The 18,448-nt window shown below is 41.5% G+C and overlaps 2 protein-coding genes across 3 annotated transcripts in view; both read right to left on the bottom strand.

Annotated features, from left to right (window-relative positions):
• SECISBP2 (SECIS binding protein 2) overlaps positions 1 to 10,178 on the bottom strand; it is a 36,185-nt gene extending 26,007 nt beyond the window's left edge. For both annotated transcript variants that reach the window (XM_074330215.2, XM_074330216.2), the window contains exons 1-5: positions 10,020 to 10,178; positions 8,912 to 9,057; positions 3,237 to 3,486; positions 2,504 to 2,621; positions 670 to 899 (exon numbers count right to left, since the gene is read on the bottom strand). In XM_074330215.2, coding sequence (XP_074186316.1) covers positions 670 to 899; positions 2,504 to 2,621; positions 3,237 to 3,486; positions 8,912 to 9,057; positions 10,020 to 10,055 — 780 coding nt within the window. In that variant the 5' untranslated portion in view covers positions 10,056 to 10,178. The remainder of the gene's footprint in view (positions 1 to 669; positions 900 to 2,503; positions 2,622 to 3,236; positions 3,487 to 8,911; positions 9,058 to 10,019) is intronic.
• A 1,949-nt stretch (positions 10,179 to 12,127) lies between these two features.
• CKS2 (CDC28 protein kinase regulatory subunit 2) lies at positions 12,128 to 17,621 on the bottom strand. The gene is made up of 3 exons (XM_019713778.3): positions 17,417 to 17,621; positions 13,689 to 13,816; positions 12,128 to 12,456 (listed from the first exon to the last, which is right to left on the bottom strand). Exons 1-3 carry the CDS (start codon positions 17,473 to 17,475, stop codon positions 12,404 to 12,406), a joined length of 240 nt encoding a protein of 79 aa, XP_019569337.1. The 5' UTR covers positions 17,476 to 17,621; the 3' UTR covers positions 12,128 to 12,403.
• Positions 17,622 to 18,448: the final 827 nt, after the last annotated feature.

Below are 18,448 nucleotides of genomic sequence, written 5' to 3'. Positions count from 1 at the left end.
AATTAGGTGGATCACTTCATAAGTTATAAAAATGTCTAACCACTATGCTGTACACCTGAAACTAATATAAAACAATATTTAATGTCAACTGTAACTAAAAAAAAATAATTTAAAAAAATAAAATTACTAAGCAACAAACTGAATGTACTTACTGCAATTACTTTAGCTGAATCTGCTGTATCACTAACAAGAGGTACAGATAAAAAGCCTGAAAAAATCAGAAATTACACTATACAAGTTTAAATATTACTATTTGATTAAATAAAATCTTTCTGTTTGTATTGAAAAAAGTGCTGTCAGAACACAATACTAGAAGTGAGGTGTTTGCAATGGGCTAAGCAGCTGGACTCATGCTAGAATATTCTTCTGACACACTACACTACCTTTCAGCTACCAGATAAAAGTAAAGTGTATTACTGTTTCCCCGAAAATAAGACCTAATCGGAAAATAAGCCCTACCATGACTTTTCAGGATGATATCCCCTGAACATAAGCCCTAATGCGTCTTTTGGAGTAAACCTTAATATAAGACCCAGTCTTATTTTCAGGGAAACACAGTTGGCGATTCTTTGAAAAGAATATCTGCACTAGGTGTCATAGCCTCACTGTAAACAGCTCACACAACAGAAAAGAAGAGTTCGGAAACAAAGGGAAGGAGCCTGCACTCACCTCTGCTAACACTGCTGCGGGTTTCACCACTTCTCTTGTAAGTGAAGTGTCTGTAGAGGCGGAGCGCAATGGCCCCCACTTAGGTTGTTTTGGTGTCTCTACTATCTCATTGTTCTCTGCACCCTGTAGTTCAGGAAAATCCAACCTGGAAAATTCAAACTCAGGTTTCGAGGCAGGTTCACTTTTTTCAATGATTCTGGATTTCTTGCCTGTTCGTTTATGATAACCATCTGTAGTACAGAATAAAAAGTAGGGGGAAAATTTAGATGTTTGATCTGTAGTCACATTTAAATTACAGAGTAGAAAAATCTATCACCATTGATGCAAGACATGTTATTGTCCAAACAGCCTAACTTTTGCTAATGTTGCTTTATGTGTAATAGTGTAAACATACATGACCAGAAGTGGCAATCACTCTGGTTCGGCCACCAAGCAAGAAAACCAAAACATTCTGCAAATTTTTGGCATAATTCTAACATTGATAAATAGTTACCTTAACCTGACTGTGCAGCTGGGCATTTTATTATTCTTAATATACATTTTAGAATTTGCAAATTTAAAGACATGCTAACAAATTTCCTTTAAGTACGAAATTTTCCCTATTTTAGTTTGCTGGAATAAACTGGAGGGAAGGTAGAACTGAACTTATAACCTCTCCCTCATCTTTCTCCTTCAAATGCAAATGAAGGTTGCAATGTAGGTTGCAAAGTGGTAAAGGCCCGTATTTAATTACAAGGTCAGTGTGCTCGCTTCAGCAGCACATATACTAATTATAAGGTCAGAATTATTATAGTTAACTGTTCAACTTTCCTTTCACTTTTCCATGTACCAGATGGTTTACGAGTCAAGTTAACCCAAAGAGAAAAATTGATATACCACGTAACCTGTATTATACCTGTAAATGAATGATAGATCTTTCCCAGTAAGTATACCATTACAAAGTTTTAAGCCATCATAAAAATAGGGGATGGCTGTAATCCATCTGCACTTGTAAATGAATTACAGGCAAAAAACAAGACACCATGTAGAATCACTAACTTTTAGCCACAGACCAGAATGGTAGTTTTCAAGCCCAGAGCAGACATGATTTCTGGCACAAATAACTGGAAGCCTTACCAATAATATTATAAGTAGTGAATTAATACACGTTTTGTGTATCATCTATACTACATACTGTATTCTTACAATAAAGTGAGAAAAAAATATTAAGAAAATCGTAAGATTCATCTGTAAGTTTTTTCAAATTGTCCCAAATCTTCAAAAAATTTCCAATACACTTATCAAAAAAAAAAATAAAAAATCCATGTATAAGTGGACCGTGCAGTTCTAGGGTCAACTACTCCACTATTTAAAAAGGCTGAAAGTTGCAAAATTTTAAGTATTCACAACTGAACTCAATGTCCTCTGAGTAAACTATACCGCTCCAGGTTTGGTATTGTTTAGGACAGAACTGAAATCACAAACTGTCTCGCCTATTAAGAAGTGTTCCAACAGAATACCAGAGAAGCTGTGTCACAAACAAACATGGCCACTAGGGATGTGCTTGTGATCAGCTTTAACTTATGGACATGTTTTGCGGAGTGTGGTCATGGCCTACTTGCTATGTGAGCTTAGAAAAGTTCTTGTGTAAAACAAGGTAATAATACATTAAGGGCACATCACAGAGCCCATACACAACAGGTCTCCATTCCAGGAAGAAAGGCCTCCAGGATCCCACAGGAAGTCTGATGGCCTCAGCTTTTCACAATAAACAGGCCCACAGAAACAGCTATTCAAAGAACAGCAAGGCTTCTGGAGTAGGCTGACAGAACACTAAAGAGTTTGTTATTTTTACCTGATTTCAAATTAGTGCCAGCATGAATGGACACATGTGAACCTTTTATTGATTTTATATCAGATGATACAGTTCCATCAGCCTTCTTAGAGTCAAACTTTTGCTCATATGTTTTTTTCTGCAAAAAAGATGAAAAAGTAACATGAATTAAGAAAACTACAGTTAACCCTTGAATAACAAGGGGGTTAGGGGCACCCTCACCCCTGCACAGTAGATAATCTGCATATATATAAGTTTGACTCCCCAAAAACTTAACTGCTAACAGCTTACTGTTAACTGGAAGACTTACCAATAATATAAACAGTCAATTAACACATATTTTGTATGTTATATGTATTATAGACTGTATTCTTACAATCAAGTGAGCTAGAGAAAAGAAACAGTTAAGAAAACCAAAAAAAAAAAAAAAAAAAAAAAGAAAGAAAACCACAAGGTTCATCTGCAAGTTTTTTCAAATTGTCCCAAATCTCCAAAAGAATTTCAACACATTTATCGAAAAAAATCTATGTATAAGTGGATCCATGCAGTTTAAGGGTCAATTATTCCACTATTAAATAGGCTGAAAGTTGCAAATTTTTAAGTATTCACAACTCAACCATTTTAAAAAAAGTTAGACCAAAACAATTCTTAAATACCACAAAAAGATGTGATACTTGAGTATCATGCCATAAATTGACCAGTTCTTTACATTTTAAATGCTAAAGTGACCAACAAAATTACAGCACTTACTGACCTTAAACAGAGCTTTCGTATCTTGGGAGTGAGGGCACATGTGCTCATACCGCGGCTTCACTGTCTGAAAACTTCGGTAACAACTGGGTTGATTGTAATCATGCTGGGAACTAGGTACCAGGCAAACATTTTGTGCTGACTCCACAGTGTAAGGAGAATAGGTGTCTGGACGAAGAGCCATCTCGGAAGGTAAATACTGAGGTTGAGATGTTGAAGCTCCAAAGGCCATATCTTCAGGATAGAGTTTCTGCCTAAATAAAAAGGATACATTTTAGTTACAGATTTCATACCACAAACCAAGGAGCTTAATATTTTATAATAAAAAATTTTAAACTTTTATTATTCTTGAGGTCATTTATTCTACACTGAAATATCTCTAATAAAACCTCTGAGCATTTCTTTCTTAATCTGCAAAGACATCTTAACCCGCAAAGACAGATGCTGACCTAGTTCTATTTTTTCACTACAGAGCTGGACCATCCCTGACAGGACACTATTACAATTAGCATCAAGAAAGCCCGACGATTTCCCAGAAGCTTTTCAACTCTCAAGATGTCAAAATTTGAGAAAGCTTCATTCAGCGACCCTGGCCAAAAGGGCCATCGAGACCATTCTCTCTACAGAGGGGGCTTTTACAAAGGCCCCCAGCATCCAAATACAACTTCAGTCTGGACAACCTGCAGGGCCTGCCTCCTGGGGCCTCTGGTTGCCCAGACATCCTGCTGCAGCCCTTTTCCTGCTCCACGCCCACCACATCCTGTGCTCTGCTGACGTGCAGGGCCCAAGCTGCAAAGGGGACACTGCGAGCACAGTGGCCTGCGAACTACATACCCGGCTGACCAGACGGACACCACCTGTGAACAGTGCTATAGCTTCAATTTGCTTGAGCTGCTAGGCTAAATCAAAATACAACTTAACATTGATTTTTTAGCAATCAATATACGGCCAGAGGAGTCAACAATTTTGCAATGAAAGCTGATACACTGACAAAACGCTGAAGAGCTGAGTTAAAATACAAATTACAACCCTTTCATTCCTACAAAAAAGCACCAGCAGGTGTTTCTGTGAATTTCCACAGCTGAAAATTTTCTGGTAGCAAATCAATGAAATCCCAAAGTATCCTGGTCCATTGAAAAGCAGGAAAATTCAAAGCTATTGATGGAACATCCTATATGATATTCTAAATGTGTAACTGTCAGAAGATACGGGCAGGCACCCTTATTAGAAGTCGTATTTCTACTCTGCTGCCAAGTAAGAGCCTGCACCGAAGGAGAAAAGCTCTCTGTACAGGCTAGACCTGGAACACACTCATGAGGACATTCACTGCTCTCGCTTCCATGGAGTACTTAATCACAGGCTGCCTTTTATCGCTGCTGATTCATTCATGATATGTTATAAGAAGTTTAGATCTTGGAAGATCTTTTACTTATCGGCAATTTATTCTAGTAATGAAATAGCCCTAATTAAAAACCAAACAAACCCCCTTTTCCTGACCTTTTTCTGCCCCACAGAACACCTGACTAGTGCTGCTCTTTGTAAAGACGGAGACTCAAAGCTTCATGCCGGCTCCCTAGAAGCTCACCCTAGATGTGACCTCCCATTTCTTTCGTCTGATGCTCAGAAAATCTAATGGGGTCAGATGAAAGTGAAAAGAATCTTCACAAGAGAAGATGGGCAAGGAAGATGGGTTGATAAGAAAGACTATCCCAAGTCCAAAAAAATGCATAAATGAAATTTAGATCAAGAAGAAAAGGGGGACAGATCCAGTAATGGTTTTGAAGGCTGCTGTCATCCAGAAAATTGTCACCCATGAGTCAGCAGACCTTGGTTTGGGTCCTGGCTCTATCACATATCCACTTTGGACATGTCATCACTGGTCCTTCTTCCTCTGGAAGTTGGTATTTTTCCTTTCCATCCAAGGCAAATACAATTACATGTAGAGAACAACACAGAATACAAAATGTCACAGAGACCACCCACAGCATCTGCTGGGGCTTCAAATGGCTTGTGTGTAAAATCCCATTGCCACGAACCACTGACGCCTCCCAACCACATACCACAACCTCCTTTATGCCTACCGTCTCACCCTGCACCTGCCTTTGATGTCAGTCACTCATCTCCATTGTGTATTCATGTGATACCCACCAACCCCTTTGTTCCAGGCCCTCTTGCCCCACCCCTACCAATGATCCCCAAGTCTCCTACGACCTCCTTCCTGCAACGCTCAGTCGCCTGTTTGGCATGGCATCTGCTGGGCCTGACTCTTCTCCATCACTTGAAAAACTCCACTGGCGCGCAATGGAAAGCCCTGCCCTCTCTTCACCCTTGCTCGCCTCCCACAGGCTCCTCCAGGGCATTGCCTCTGCTGCACTCTCCCTACCTCACCTGCAAACTCACTGAGTCCAAACCTCTCATCGTTCTGCTCGGGATTTCACATATATTCTTTCAATCCAGTACCTTCATCATCTCCAGCCCCTTAACTCCAACTTATGTGTCATTGCTACTTGATAGTTCACTTTTCCCCCCATCTGGCACATATAAGTCCAAAACTTAACATTTGGTCCCCAAACCAAACCCACTTCCAACTTGTATTCTCATGAATGATCCTACGATACTTTCTATGTATTCAACTGGAAACTGCGATCGCACTTTTCCCACAAAAACACATGCATGGACAATCATGTACTCCTTTGTTCTTGCAAAGCGGGTCTCTATGTATTTTTTTCTCTACTTCCAGTGCCTGGAACCCAGTCAAAGCCTTCAAGCCCCTCTCCCTAAGGTCAAACCAGAATCCGGAGTGAGCCCAAAGCTCCCTATTTTGTAACTAGCAAACCTAAACTTTTCAGCTGTACTATGCAGGCTTTTAATTGACTAATGGCATCCCCTTAACAATGAGAACTTACTCCTCTACTGTCTCCCCAACACTCTTTCACCTGGTCGCTTCAGTCAGGCCAGGCCCTGTTAGGGATCCAGCCACTCCTCCACCCACCAAACTGATCTGAGCTGTACTCTGTCAGGACGGTAGTTCTCATAGCTGAGAGCTTCTAACTTAAAAGCATCCATCTATGCATTGTGACATTTCACAGTATACCGAAAGATGCTGAAAATGCTCAAATGACTCTTGCCAACAGCAATATAGCAGCTTTGAGGACTGCAACTGAATTCAGGTCAGAAGAAGTGAATGCTAATTCTGGTTCTGGTGCTACCCATCTTAGTAAATTTGGACAAGCAATTCTAAACTGTTTCTCAGGTGGAAAAATAACACTACACCTCCTATCGACCTCATGGATGTGGCAAGCATTAAAGAAATGAACATATATAATATCCAAACTAAATGCAAGAAACAAAGAACCTATTTTGTTTCGCATAGCTTCTATTTATTCATTGCACCAGTAAATAATCAGTACTTTCCAAACATAGGCAATTCTAGATACCAGAATACTTCTACTGATATTTGCTTCATCTATAACATAAATTTGAAGATTGGTAGACTTTCTTGCATCTCTATCAGTTCAAGTCTATATAAGACCAACAAAAAGAGTTCAGCTCAGCTCATGAGATAGTCTTTCCCCTTAGCATCTAGCATTTTCCATACAGTAGCCTTTCAATAATTAACCCCAAATTAATAAATGCAGTCCCTTTGAGTGTCACTGGAGGCGGACAGATTCTGTAAACGTTTACTCCCCTCCTTTAAGGGGACAGACAGAATTAGGTTTCTACAGAGGAACAAATAGTAAAGAGGAAGACGCTACTCTCTTTTTTTCATGGCAGCAAGAGATCTCTATTTAAACAGAATCTAACTAGAGCAATGCACTTCTTAATCTCCATTAGAACAGACTAGATAATCAGTTCTCAGCTACGTAGTCTCCCCATTTCATCCCAACTTTAAAGGCTCTTGTTATAACCCTGCCCCTTTGTCCTTAATTGTTTTCTTGCCAGTCAGGAATATTGTCAGGCAATCTTTTCCTTGGTTATAAACAATTAAAAACAAAATCAAAGCTGAAAAGGATAAGGGGGTAAGCAAAGTAATTTTAAATTTCATCACTGCGTGTCCTTAAGCCTCTGATTTGTCTCAATTCATGTTACCGCCACAACATTGCTTTGCTATATGTTTTCCACCTTTATTTTGAGTTACTACAATCTCACCCAGCAGTTGGCTCAGTGTCCTTATTACTGAGATGTATTTTGTGTTTTGTTATGTAAATCACCCAAGATAGAGAACTCAAATGAGACCCATGCTAACATCCCTTTTACAAAGGATGAAATTACAGTGGAAAACTTGGGTATTCCTACCAAAGGCCTTCACACATACAGGCTGGACTTCAGCTTTTGTCAAAAAATACAACTTTCAATATTTCCTAAATTACCAGACAACTCAATGATTTTCTTATTCATTCCAATTTTTGTTCTTGTAAACAGACTTCTAGAATTTATATGAAGTATAAATTATTTTCTTATTTTGCCTCTCCACCTGGTTTTTAAGCCACTGTTTCTCAGTCTAGTTGTAGGGCACAGCTCCCTGGCCCTTGCTGGTATTAAAAGCCTTGCGTGCCTCCCCCACCCACCCCCACCCCCACCCCCACCCCCACCCCCAAGCAGGTGGTCGCCAGTCGCTGGTGGGCCGCTCAGAGCAGCCCCGCCCACCACAGCTCACACCGGGCTCCTGCTGTCCTCGGCATCCCAGTTTCAGGGAGAGCGGTTGTTCACAGTCTTAGCTGTAGAGGGCGCAGCTCACTGGCCCATGTGGGAATGGAACCAGCGACCTTGGCCTTAGTAGCACGTTGCTCCAAGCGCCTGAGCCGGGGTGGGGGGTGGGGCAAGATTATTTACTTTCAATCACACCATGCAGGCATTAAAAAAAAAGAGAAAAGGAAACAAGTTTGACCCCTATCAAAGGAGCATAAAGACAAGGATTCTTTGATAGTATAAAGGAGAGTCACACTTTAAAAATAAATTTACAAGTAATCTACACAATTATGTGAAAGGTTTAACATTTATTTTTCTAAATTCAGCTAACATGGAGACCATTCTGTAAATACCTAAAGAATGTATCTTGAAAAGGATAAAGAAAATTTACAGAACATAAGCCTTATTTAAACTCAGATTTAGACGAATTTAGAACCAAAATTTGTAGAAACCATCTCCATAGGACACATATAAACCAAAATGATTGAAAGTAAAACCCAGCAATTTCCAAAGAATTATCCACTCAAAGAGGCAGCCCCGGTTGCTAGTCCCCCATTCCTTCCCGAGCAAGATTTTTAAATATGAAACCCTAAAACAGAAGGGCATGCTGATTTATTTGGGCTTGTCTCTGCCCTATTTCCTCCCCACTCCTCCCTGCCATTTCATCTTCCATTAGATACATGATATAGTTATAAACTGTATGCACAAACAAACCCTGAAACAGCATTTCATACTAAGAGATGCAATGCAGTCTCCACACTTCCTTTACCCAAAATAAATGAATACATATAGGCAAAGAAAAGGAGAGTTGAAGCTTCAGTTTTTGCTGCAGGACACACTTATGTTACTGGCTCAGACCTTTCTCGGCTAAGAAGTATCTTCTCTAGTCACTCTGAGAACTTGAATGTATTAGCTGTGGCATATTTTAAAGTCTAATCACCATTAAAGCCAAGAAACAAAGTCCTCTGATAAGGTTAGAAGAATACATACTCAGGCACTTGTAATTCCTGAACACAAGGATAGTACGCGGTTGCACAGCTAGGGAACACGCCTGCTTCTGAAGATTCTAACCATGCCACACTGAGCCCAGCAAATTTGGGGACAAACGGCTTGACATCTGCTGACAACTTGATGCTCTGAGGGAAAAAAGGAGGTTTTAGTTACATACATTATGAGATCAACCAAACATAAACAAACAAAAAACCCAAAGAGTTGCTCTGCTCTAGCAGCCCTGGGAAGGCTAATGCCGCCAGTGTTGTTCAAATCTCTGCCTAGTAAAAACAAGCATTTGTTAACAATTTTCCCCTCAAATACTTCCTTTTTTTAAACTAGAAAAAGCGGTCTACCAAATACTGAAGTGAAAAATAAGGACACTAATTAAAGTAAAATTCAACCTACATCAGTTACTTAGGAACACAACTGACAACGTTTCCTTAGCTTTAACTTGGAATTCGGGTACTTTACTCCTCTCAGCTGTACTTAGGGTTAAACAAGCACCGTAGGACTGTCGGTGGTCAAACATACCCACGGAGTGCTTACCTGTAGCACTCAAAACACATTGCGAAAGTTTACTTCCATTGAATTTCTCAAGAAAGTTACACAAACCATTTGCTTTTCACTCAGTGAACCACTAGAAGCTGTTTTATTTATCTATCACCATGAGTCCTTGGATTTTGAAAGTGAAAAATTTGATTTTTGGCTTTTAGATAGATACAATTATGAGATTTACTTTCACTGCCAACTCTAAGCACCGTGTTTGAGTCGTTTGAAAGCCGATTTATGCGACTGCTGGGGCTCCATCTAGTGGTTACGCTGCGCACGTCGAGCGGAGACTCCAGTTTCAGAAAACGCTTGAACCAGCTACTACTTTAACAAGCCCGTTGGCCGTGAGTGAGGGGAGCTGGCGCAGCCCGTCCGCGGCATCGGCCCGGGGGACGGGGCGATGTCCCCTCGACAGCGTCCTTCCTCACCCCAGTAAGCCGCGGACGGTGTGGGTTCGCCTGGGGCTAGGGAACCGGCCGCCCGCCCCGACGCCCCGCGCCGCCCCAGCCCTGTCGCGGCCCCGCCTCTCCGGGGCGTCCGGAGCCGCCGTCCTCACCTCGCCTGCAGGCTCCCGCGGCGCCCCCGACGCCATGGCCCGCGGATCGGAGGGGGCCGGGCCCGGGAGGCCAGAAGCCGTCCCGTCTGCGGGCGGGGTAAGCGCACAGCGCCCCACGGCACCGCTCTTCCGCCTTCCGAGTGGACGCCAGGAAGTGCGTCACAGAAACGCGCCCCGGCCCGCCTTGCTCCGGGTCCGAAGTGCGCGTGGCTGTGGCGGTGGCCGCTCAGGAGCAGGGCCTACGCGGAGCTGGCCGGAGGGGTGATTTTTTGGGCCGCTGACCCACTCCGCGTGTTCTAGTCTCCGCTAAGGAAGTGGGAAAGCACTCGGGGATGCGAGTTGGCCAGACGCGGATAAGGGCTCCGCACGGGGTGGCGGGCACCGGGAGCAGGGTTGGGGGACTTAGAAGTGCGTACCCGTAGTCCGACAGACCGAGAAAGCCAACAAGACTTGATCTCTTAATTTCCAGGGACTTAAAGCGCTTTGGAAGTAACCAAAAAGAATTTCAAAACTGCTCATTTCTTTTCAACAAATAGCTATTGACTTAGGAAGGGTGCTGGGAAAGGTAGAGGTGGAGTAGTGCGATTTTCGCGGGTGGAACAGGAGCCATCCACCCAGCAGGAGTAAATGGAGCGGGTGCCGGAGGCACGGGAGGTGGGCGAGGAGGGCGGGGGGAGCAGGAAGTACTCCGGGCTTGCTCCGGCTAGGAGTGAGGTGCACGCAGTAGATGTAAAGCTTGCCGACCATGTAGGCTGTTTGACCAATAGGGGTTAAGTGCAAACTCCTAACCTGAGGTTAATTGTAGGTTTCCTGTCCCTTGCCGGGTGACTGCCGGGTACTTCAAGCAGGAAAAATGCAGGCAGCTCCAGTTCTCTAGGGGTCCTTCTCTGCTGGTCCCACAGGTTGATTAAACATGCCTGGACATCCAAAAATCTCGTCTGGAGAGGCCTAGGGTCTAGCACTAGTAATTCATGCTGGAGGTGGGTGAGTGTTCCCCATCCCTCAATACTTTTTGGTCTACCCTAAACCCAACCAAGTTTACTTAGCATTTCTGGCCATCTTTATTGGCTTGCTAACCCTGGACGTCTAGCTGATCGGTCCCTGGGGGTGGGAGTAAATTGAAGGCTAGTTATTGTGCTCATTATGTATAAAGCCACCACTTTCTAAAGAGGAACATACAGAAGACCACCAAACTGCGGTCTTAGGTTTCCTGTCAGTTCATTTAAAAGGTTTCTCCAGCATACCAATGAAGATAAATAGCCTGTTTGCATTAACCTTAGAATATTTCCCTAGCAGCTTAAAAGGCAACTTAACAGACTCAAAACAAATGTCAGGAAGGATTTTTAAATTTATTTTCCCCCCCTTCTTTCGTCTACCCCGGTCCCCCACTCCAGTTCAAGACGTTATTTCTGAGTCTAGTTGTGTAGGACACAGATCACTGGCCCATGCTGGTATTAAGTCTTTGCCCCCAGTTGGTCACTAGCTCATAGCAACTCTTGCTGGCCACTCACACTGGCCACCTGCTGCTCATGGCAGCACAGGATGGCTGCCTGCTGTTCACCACAGCACATGGCAGCGCAGCTCCAGGGAGAGCTGTTGTTCAGTCTTAGCTGTAGAGGGCACAGCTCACTGGTCCACGTGGGAATTGAACCAGCTACCCCGGTGTTAGAAACACAGCGCTCCAACCACTTGAGCCACTGGGCCAGCCCTCATGAAGGAATTTTTACAGTGCTTTTTAATTTTAAAAAATAAGAAACATTATCCCCACTTGGCAAATGGAGCAAAGGTTAAACACAGGGTTGTTGTTTCTCCCAAGGCCACGAGATGTGGCAATTCTTAGATAAGTGGAAGCAGCCCAGAGAGAATTTGAGCTGCTTTCTGTTCAAGTGGAGTTTCTCAACAATTGTACTGTGACTCCATTAAATTTATTCCTGGTTCTTGGTTTCTTTGTAAGTGACTTAAATGGTACCCTCACCACATCAAGCTATTTTAAGCCCATGTAATATTTTCTTTATTTCCTCATGACCAAAATAATCACAAAACTGAAATCCAACAACCTCTACTCATGAATTAACCTTAAAATAAACCTCAATAATGTCACACAATGATAAATGCAACATACAAACTTTATTTAACAAAAGTAACAGGTAAAGTCAAACAGGAACTTATATTAAGAGAAAAACTGACCAGAAGAAATTTTAAACACCTTACAGTAACCTACTTGCAGCTGCATTTAACTGAGCTCTGTTGCTGTGAAGAATACAGCTCATGCACAGGTATGGACGAATGATTTGTACATTTTTCAAGTATTCACTGAATACTACCTTATATACACATATACATTAAACTTGAAAAAGATTTAATTGATGATCCCCAGATATACTTCATTTTTGTTGATCTTTTGGAAGAGGTCGTCTAAAGAGAAGAATATGTGGTTCTGTGGAAAGAAAACGTTTTACATCATTTTAATGTAACATGGTTATTTCACCCAACCAAAATTCAAAGAATTCTCAACTGAACCAAAATAAAATAAATCCATGGTCAATGTTACTTATTGAGGTATCTGAAATGAATTTTACTTAAAAAGTCACTGTCAAGAGTATACAGAAAAAAACAACCTGACAAGAATATGTCCCCAGTGGTTGAGTTCTACCCACCCTAGAAAAAAGGGATGGTAAGTAGAGAAGCTACTTTGGGGAGAATGGTTTTACATTCTCAATTCCAGTTAAAAATACAGAGAAAGGCTGTCTGGCTCTTTATGGGGAAAAGACACCTAACACCTCATTCAAAAACTAGCTTATCAAACTGCAGGTCCCAGGGGCCCATACCAGTAGATTCTGTTTCAGCAGGTTGGGGGCCGAGTAATCTACAGTTAAATTCCTCAGTTGCTTTTGTATTATTATCTGGAGAAAGTACTCTTGAACTCTAATATGATTACATGCCCCAATCCAAAGAAAGTTGTCTCTTAAGTTTTTGATGCTGCCGCTTTTCTTTAGCAAGAGTGTAAAGCAAGATAGCTTTAGTTCCACCTAATGCAGCTTCTATAGTATGCCTTCAAATTTTGTTCAAAGCATTGTAAATTCTTGAAGTTAGATTTACTCATAACCCATAAGCAGAATTTAACCCCACAGAGTTTTAGTTTACTGTTTAGTACCTGGAAAACTCTGTGGTAAATACTTCATAATAACATAAGCACTCATGATGCATAACAGCACATTTGAGTTCACTGGCTATGCTATCTCCTTTAATCTTAACGCGGAAGGTACTAAAGTTAAAAAAAAACAAACACCTCAAATCGCATCAATTTCTATAGGTAAAACTTAAGGGCATTTATTTAAAATAAGTTCTTAGTTTTCAAAGGGGTGGGCACTAGAATTCTAAATATAGTTATGATAAAATACTTTAGATACTATTAACAATGACAGAAAATTTAAAATAAAACAATATCTTGTTTTTGACTGAAGTTATTTTTTGCAGATAGAAAAAAATGCATTGTTTTTCACTCATATGGTATTTTATTTACTATAAAATTGGAGCCCTCTAGTGAGGGAAAGAAGTCAGTCATTCAAAAATAGTTATTCTGGCATATCACCGAATGTCAAGATTACTAAAAAATTTCCAACAACCACTATTTTAATTTAGTTAATGCTTTTCAATAGCAAAACTTACCTGGCTCATGAATCATGTAATGAACCCAGCCTAGACTCTGTTGGACACCAAGTCTCCTCCATTCCTCTTCAGACATCAGATGGGTTTTGGGTACTTGTTTAGAAAGTTCCCTGGGTAACATGACATGCCTGTTTTAAGAGATAGCCAAGTATTAATACTCTGTAAATATGCCTTTTCTACAATTATGATCACTTACCACATGTAACTTTAGGATGCTTAAAATTTGAGATTTTTGTCCTCAAAACAGTTCTTTAAAGCAACTGTCATATTATGTCAATTGGCATTGATCTTGAGAACTATGCTCTACCTTTAATTCTGATTTTTGATAGCCCATGTTCAAATTAGGGAGATAATAAGAATATGCAATCCAAAAACAAAAAGGCATCTTATTCAGGATTAACATTCCCCCCCCCCCCAACAAAGAGGGCTTGCTACTTATCTCAATCTTTTTCAGGAATAGAACCCCCAAAATGAAGTTGGACACAGTTATCCAAAACATCCAGCCTTCCCTGCAGCTACCTCTGGTCATGTGACTAAATCCTAGGCAATAGGATATAAACAGATAATAGGTAACTTATGGAAAGTGTCCTCAAAAGGAAAGTACACGCCCAACTATCCTCTTTTTTCTCCTTCCTGTTGATTATGAAGCAGAATGACCTGATCAGGGAGCTAAAGAAGCCATCCAAGACCACAGAAGCTATTGTAAATTGAGGATGGTCTCTGATTATAGACCTGTCATCCCAGCTTCATGTAGCCTTTTACATAAGGAGAAAAAAATATCTCATTTGTTAGTTAATTAGGGCTTCCTATTACTCAACATTGTAGATTTGTAGTAGGTACAGATCTTTGTATACTCCATCAGTTACTTTATACTCTGTTCAGAATGAAGAATAAAAAACAAACACTAATCACACATATATATGTACCTGCAACCTGACACAGACCTTTAGTTTTCCAGTTAAGTTAGACATATACCCAAAACTTCAGTTTTTTGAGGAAGGTATGCAATATTCTTCAATGTCAAAACACCAAGAATATGTACAATTGTAGCTTTGTTACATTCTCAAAGACAAATCCGTACCCCCCCCCTATTTAATTACATATAAAGATCTTTATAAAAATCACAACTCCCAGCCCTATTTTTACCATTTCCAGGTAGTACTAATTTTGTAGTCATACATAATCAACCAATTTTTTTGACCAGTATAGGATATCTACATGTGAGTCAGTTGGCTAGAAGTGAGAAAGGTATAACTGGTTACTTTCTGGCACACAGGAAAAGTGAACCCATAACCCATTGTAAGTACTCATCTGTCAGCAACTAAGCCAATCTGTGGCTGGTTAGTTAAGCACCAATTTCATTATCACATGTAGAACAAAAGTAAACCTTAAAAGACTTATGTTATGTAACTAGATTGCCATGAGGCCAAGTCAAATTATGCATACTATCATAGTTAAAATTTCACCAATTCCAGTGAACTGCATGGTGATTCTTAGTAATACCAGCTACCTTATTTGTTCTTGAAATGCTGCTTTAACATCTACTTTTAAGGCTCTGCAAATAACCTGTAATCTTACTTCTATCACATTGTTGATTAGTCTCAAAGAGAAATGTAACGCTAACTGAACTTGTACTATTATGTATATCTACATAAATGTACCAACATGTTATTTAGATAGAAGTCACAACCCCTACCTTCTCCATAAAGCATGGGAACAGGCTCACCTTCATCAAGGTTTGATTATAAAAGAAAAATTTATAAGTAGCTTCAAGCTCACATAGAAATTCTACCTGTATTTAACTGCATGAAGATAGTTTTCTAACTACATGTAAGAAAAATTATTTCCAAAACTTAGTGTTTATTTCAGTACCATGGGCTTGTCCCAGAGGGGAGGAGGGTAAAGGCCAATATAAACAGCAAAGGAGCTACAACAAAGATGAAATTAGGAGGGCAGACAACAGTTGTGGATAGGATTTTTTTTTTTTAAATACTAACATAAAATTTTTATAAATTTAAATCCATACAACCCTATAATACTTGTTCCAGATGGTATTTAACAGAACTAAGTTTTGAAGTTCATTTACAAAATAATCTAAGCATAAGCAAAGGGAATAGGAAATTAAGTTTGCATTTACAAAACACAAAGATGTAGGCAACTGCACACTGGCAAATATAAATACTTTTGAAATTCACATTGCATGTTGCACCACCATATACAAACCACCCTAGACTCACACCTCAGTGATTTATTATCAGTATCAACTGGCCTTTAAAAGTATCTCTGGAGATTAATTACTGTCCTGTTTCTATAAGGCAAGTGGCTTGGTCAAGAAAGCCCACCATCATCTTTAATTAATAATAGATTAGAATATATCACTTCAGATACGACAGGATTTTCTTCTACACATTAGTATACACAAACCAGTTAATAAATTAGGCTAAAATTTTGACAGCGCAGTCTACTTAAGTGCTCATTGATAATTGTTAGTATATTAACAATAAAAAATGGAACTGCCAGAAGTCCTAAAAAGTATCTTAATCTACTATAGCCAGATGTGTTTCAGAATATTAATATTTTTCCATATTTTAGAAAGGTAACACGGTTTACATTCTGTCCATTATCGGATATCCCCAGCTGGGCTCTTGGTCGTTATCACATAATCGAACATTATGACAATATATTACAGGATTGAAACTGTACCATGTAGTTACTATATAAAAATAAGATGATCGACTTCAAATTTATCCATATCCAGAAAAACAAGATTTTTCCAGCTAAGAATATGAAACAATGCACGTATTACTAATCTGTAAAACCGCATCAGTTTTTCTCCTGAGAATACAGATTTCCAATACAATAGGAAGAGAGAGAGGGAGAGAGAGAGTGAGCAAACACTATGCCCTTTCTACCTCAAATAGCATTCTTGGAAATCTAACTTGAAAGGACAGCAGACAGAAAACAAGGTCACTACTTGGCCCCAAATGCAGCTTCCTAGTCACCACCCAGGAGAACAGGGGAGGATTGGTCTTTGAAGCCACGCCCCAAGGAAGTCTCCTGCAATACAATAAGGCCAATAAATGAAGTGTTCCTTCCCTCCCACAATCCAAGTTGTTAATTTTACAGATTAATTTTAGCAACTACGTTGTAGAGCAGCACATTCCGACTCAGAAGCCAAAAATTCCTCAAAGCGAAGATCTGGACAGTATATACTGACACACACACACACACACACACACACGCCCAAAGGCCACACGAGTTCTCAACTTAGTCTTAAAGGTGAAACCCCTTTGATAATGCCCTTAAGTCATCATGGTTAACGCACAAACGCCTACCCAGATCACCATACGCAATAAACATTTAAAAATTCCAAAAAGCGAAGTTTTCCGGGCTTCCCCCTCAAAGTCATTTTTAGCATCACTAACTTCAAAAGCAAGGAGAAAAAAAGCTTGTTCCCTTTAAGGCAGCAACTCGTCACTAGAAGTGGCCCCCATCTCCGCCCCTGCCTCTTCCTCCTCACAGACGGAACAAAGAGGGGAGGCTGGCTGTGCCCGTAAAGGCGAAATGAGGGGAGCGCTCTGGTCCCGACCCCAACCCGACACGCTTCCATCCCCACAAGGCCCCTACTCCAACTCCCGGCCTCGACCCTGACACGACCTCCGGCCCCCACACGAACACCGGCCCTCCCTGGGCAGCGGCTGAGGAAGCACGCCCACTGGCCCACTTACCGGTACTCGTAGTGCTCGTCGAAGTACTTGTCTGAGTAGTAGATCTGCTTGTGGGCCATCCTGCCGGCAGGTAGGCGGCGCGGAAGGGGAGCGACCGGACAGGAAGAGCGGGCGCAGCTGAAGAACGGTGTGCGTCCGGCCAAAGCAACAACTCAACTGCTACCAACAGACCGCAGGCCTAACGATCCTGGTTTGAATCCGACAGCCCGCCGCTGATTGGACAAAGAAGCCGACCAATCACCTTTTGTGCAAACTGCGGCAAGGCGGGGCCGGCTTCCAGCCTATCGTCGCCGCCCCTCCGCGACATTCACTCCCAAGATCAGCCACTCAGTGGCTTGTTGCGAGGTTGCCCTAGGGAAGAAGTGAATGATTGGCATGGCGTGGAGGCGGGAGCTCTCTGACGTAAGGGGCGTGACCAGGGAAGGGTGCAGGGGGTTTAGAACTTTCCAGGTCTGCAGAGCCGTTAGGGCGACGAACTTGCTGGACGGATGAGATATCGCGGTGTTTGGCGATGCCGGGGCGGGGCTGCCCGCCGCGAGGCCGCCTGTGCGCAGGCTCGGGGCGCCTTTCCCGGGTTCCGCGTCCTAAGTCTGTAGGAGATGGGGAAAACTGAGGTTTAGGAGCTTTGAGGGCACCAGGCTTTTTCGGGAGAGTAGGAACGTGAAGAAGCCGAGGTGGTTCCGCCTGGAACTTTTCAGAACCCGGCAAGAGTGCTGCGTGAACGACAGGGCCGGGGCTGAGCCCTAGAGGCTTGACGTGAGGTAAATCGTGTGTTTCCACGTCTTGAGCATAATTCATATCAACTCTGTAGATAAGCATGTATACGCGTGCTTTTCTTAATGGAAAATGTAAAAACGATTATTAAAATAATAACGCTTCCTACCGGACAATGGGATTAAAAGTGGTTTTTAAAACTTTTTGGCTCTTAGTATCGAGCCCTAGTTTAAAATACATGCACATGTAAAATAAAGTTACTGGAAGGAAATATGCCAAGATGTAAGCGGTTCTTTTTAGATGACAATTAAAAGTGAC

Source organism: Rhinolophus sinicus, chromosome 16, assembly GCF_057876585.1.
Source record: "Rhinolophus sinicus isolate RSI-liver-muscle chromosome 16, RSI-T2T, whole genome shotgun sequence".
Taxonomy (NCBI): domain Eukaryota; kingdom Metazoa; phylum Chordata; class Mammalia; order Chiroptera; family Rhinolophidae; genus Rhinolophus; species Rhinolophus sinicus.
Note: the sequence above shows the minus strand (reverse complement) of the source record. Positions and strands in the feature narration are given on the sequence as shown.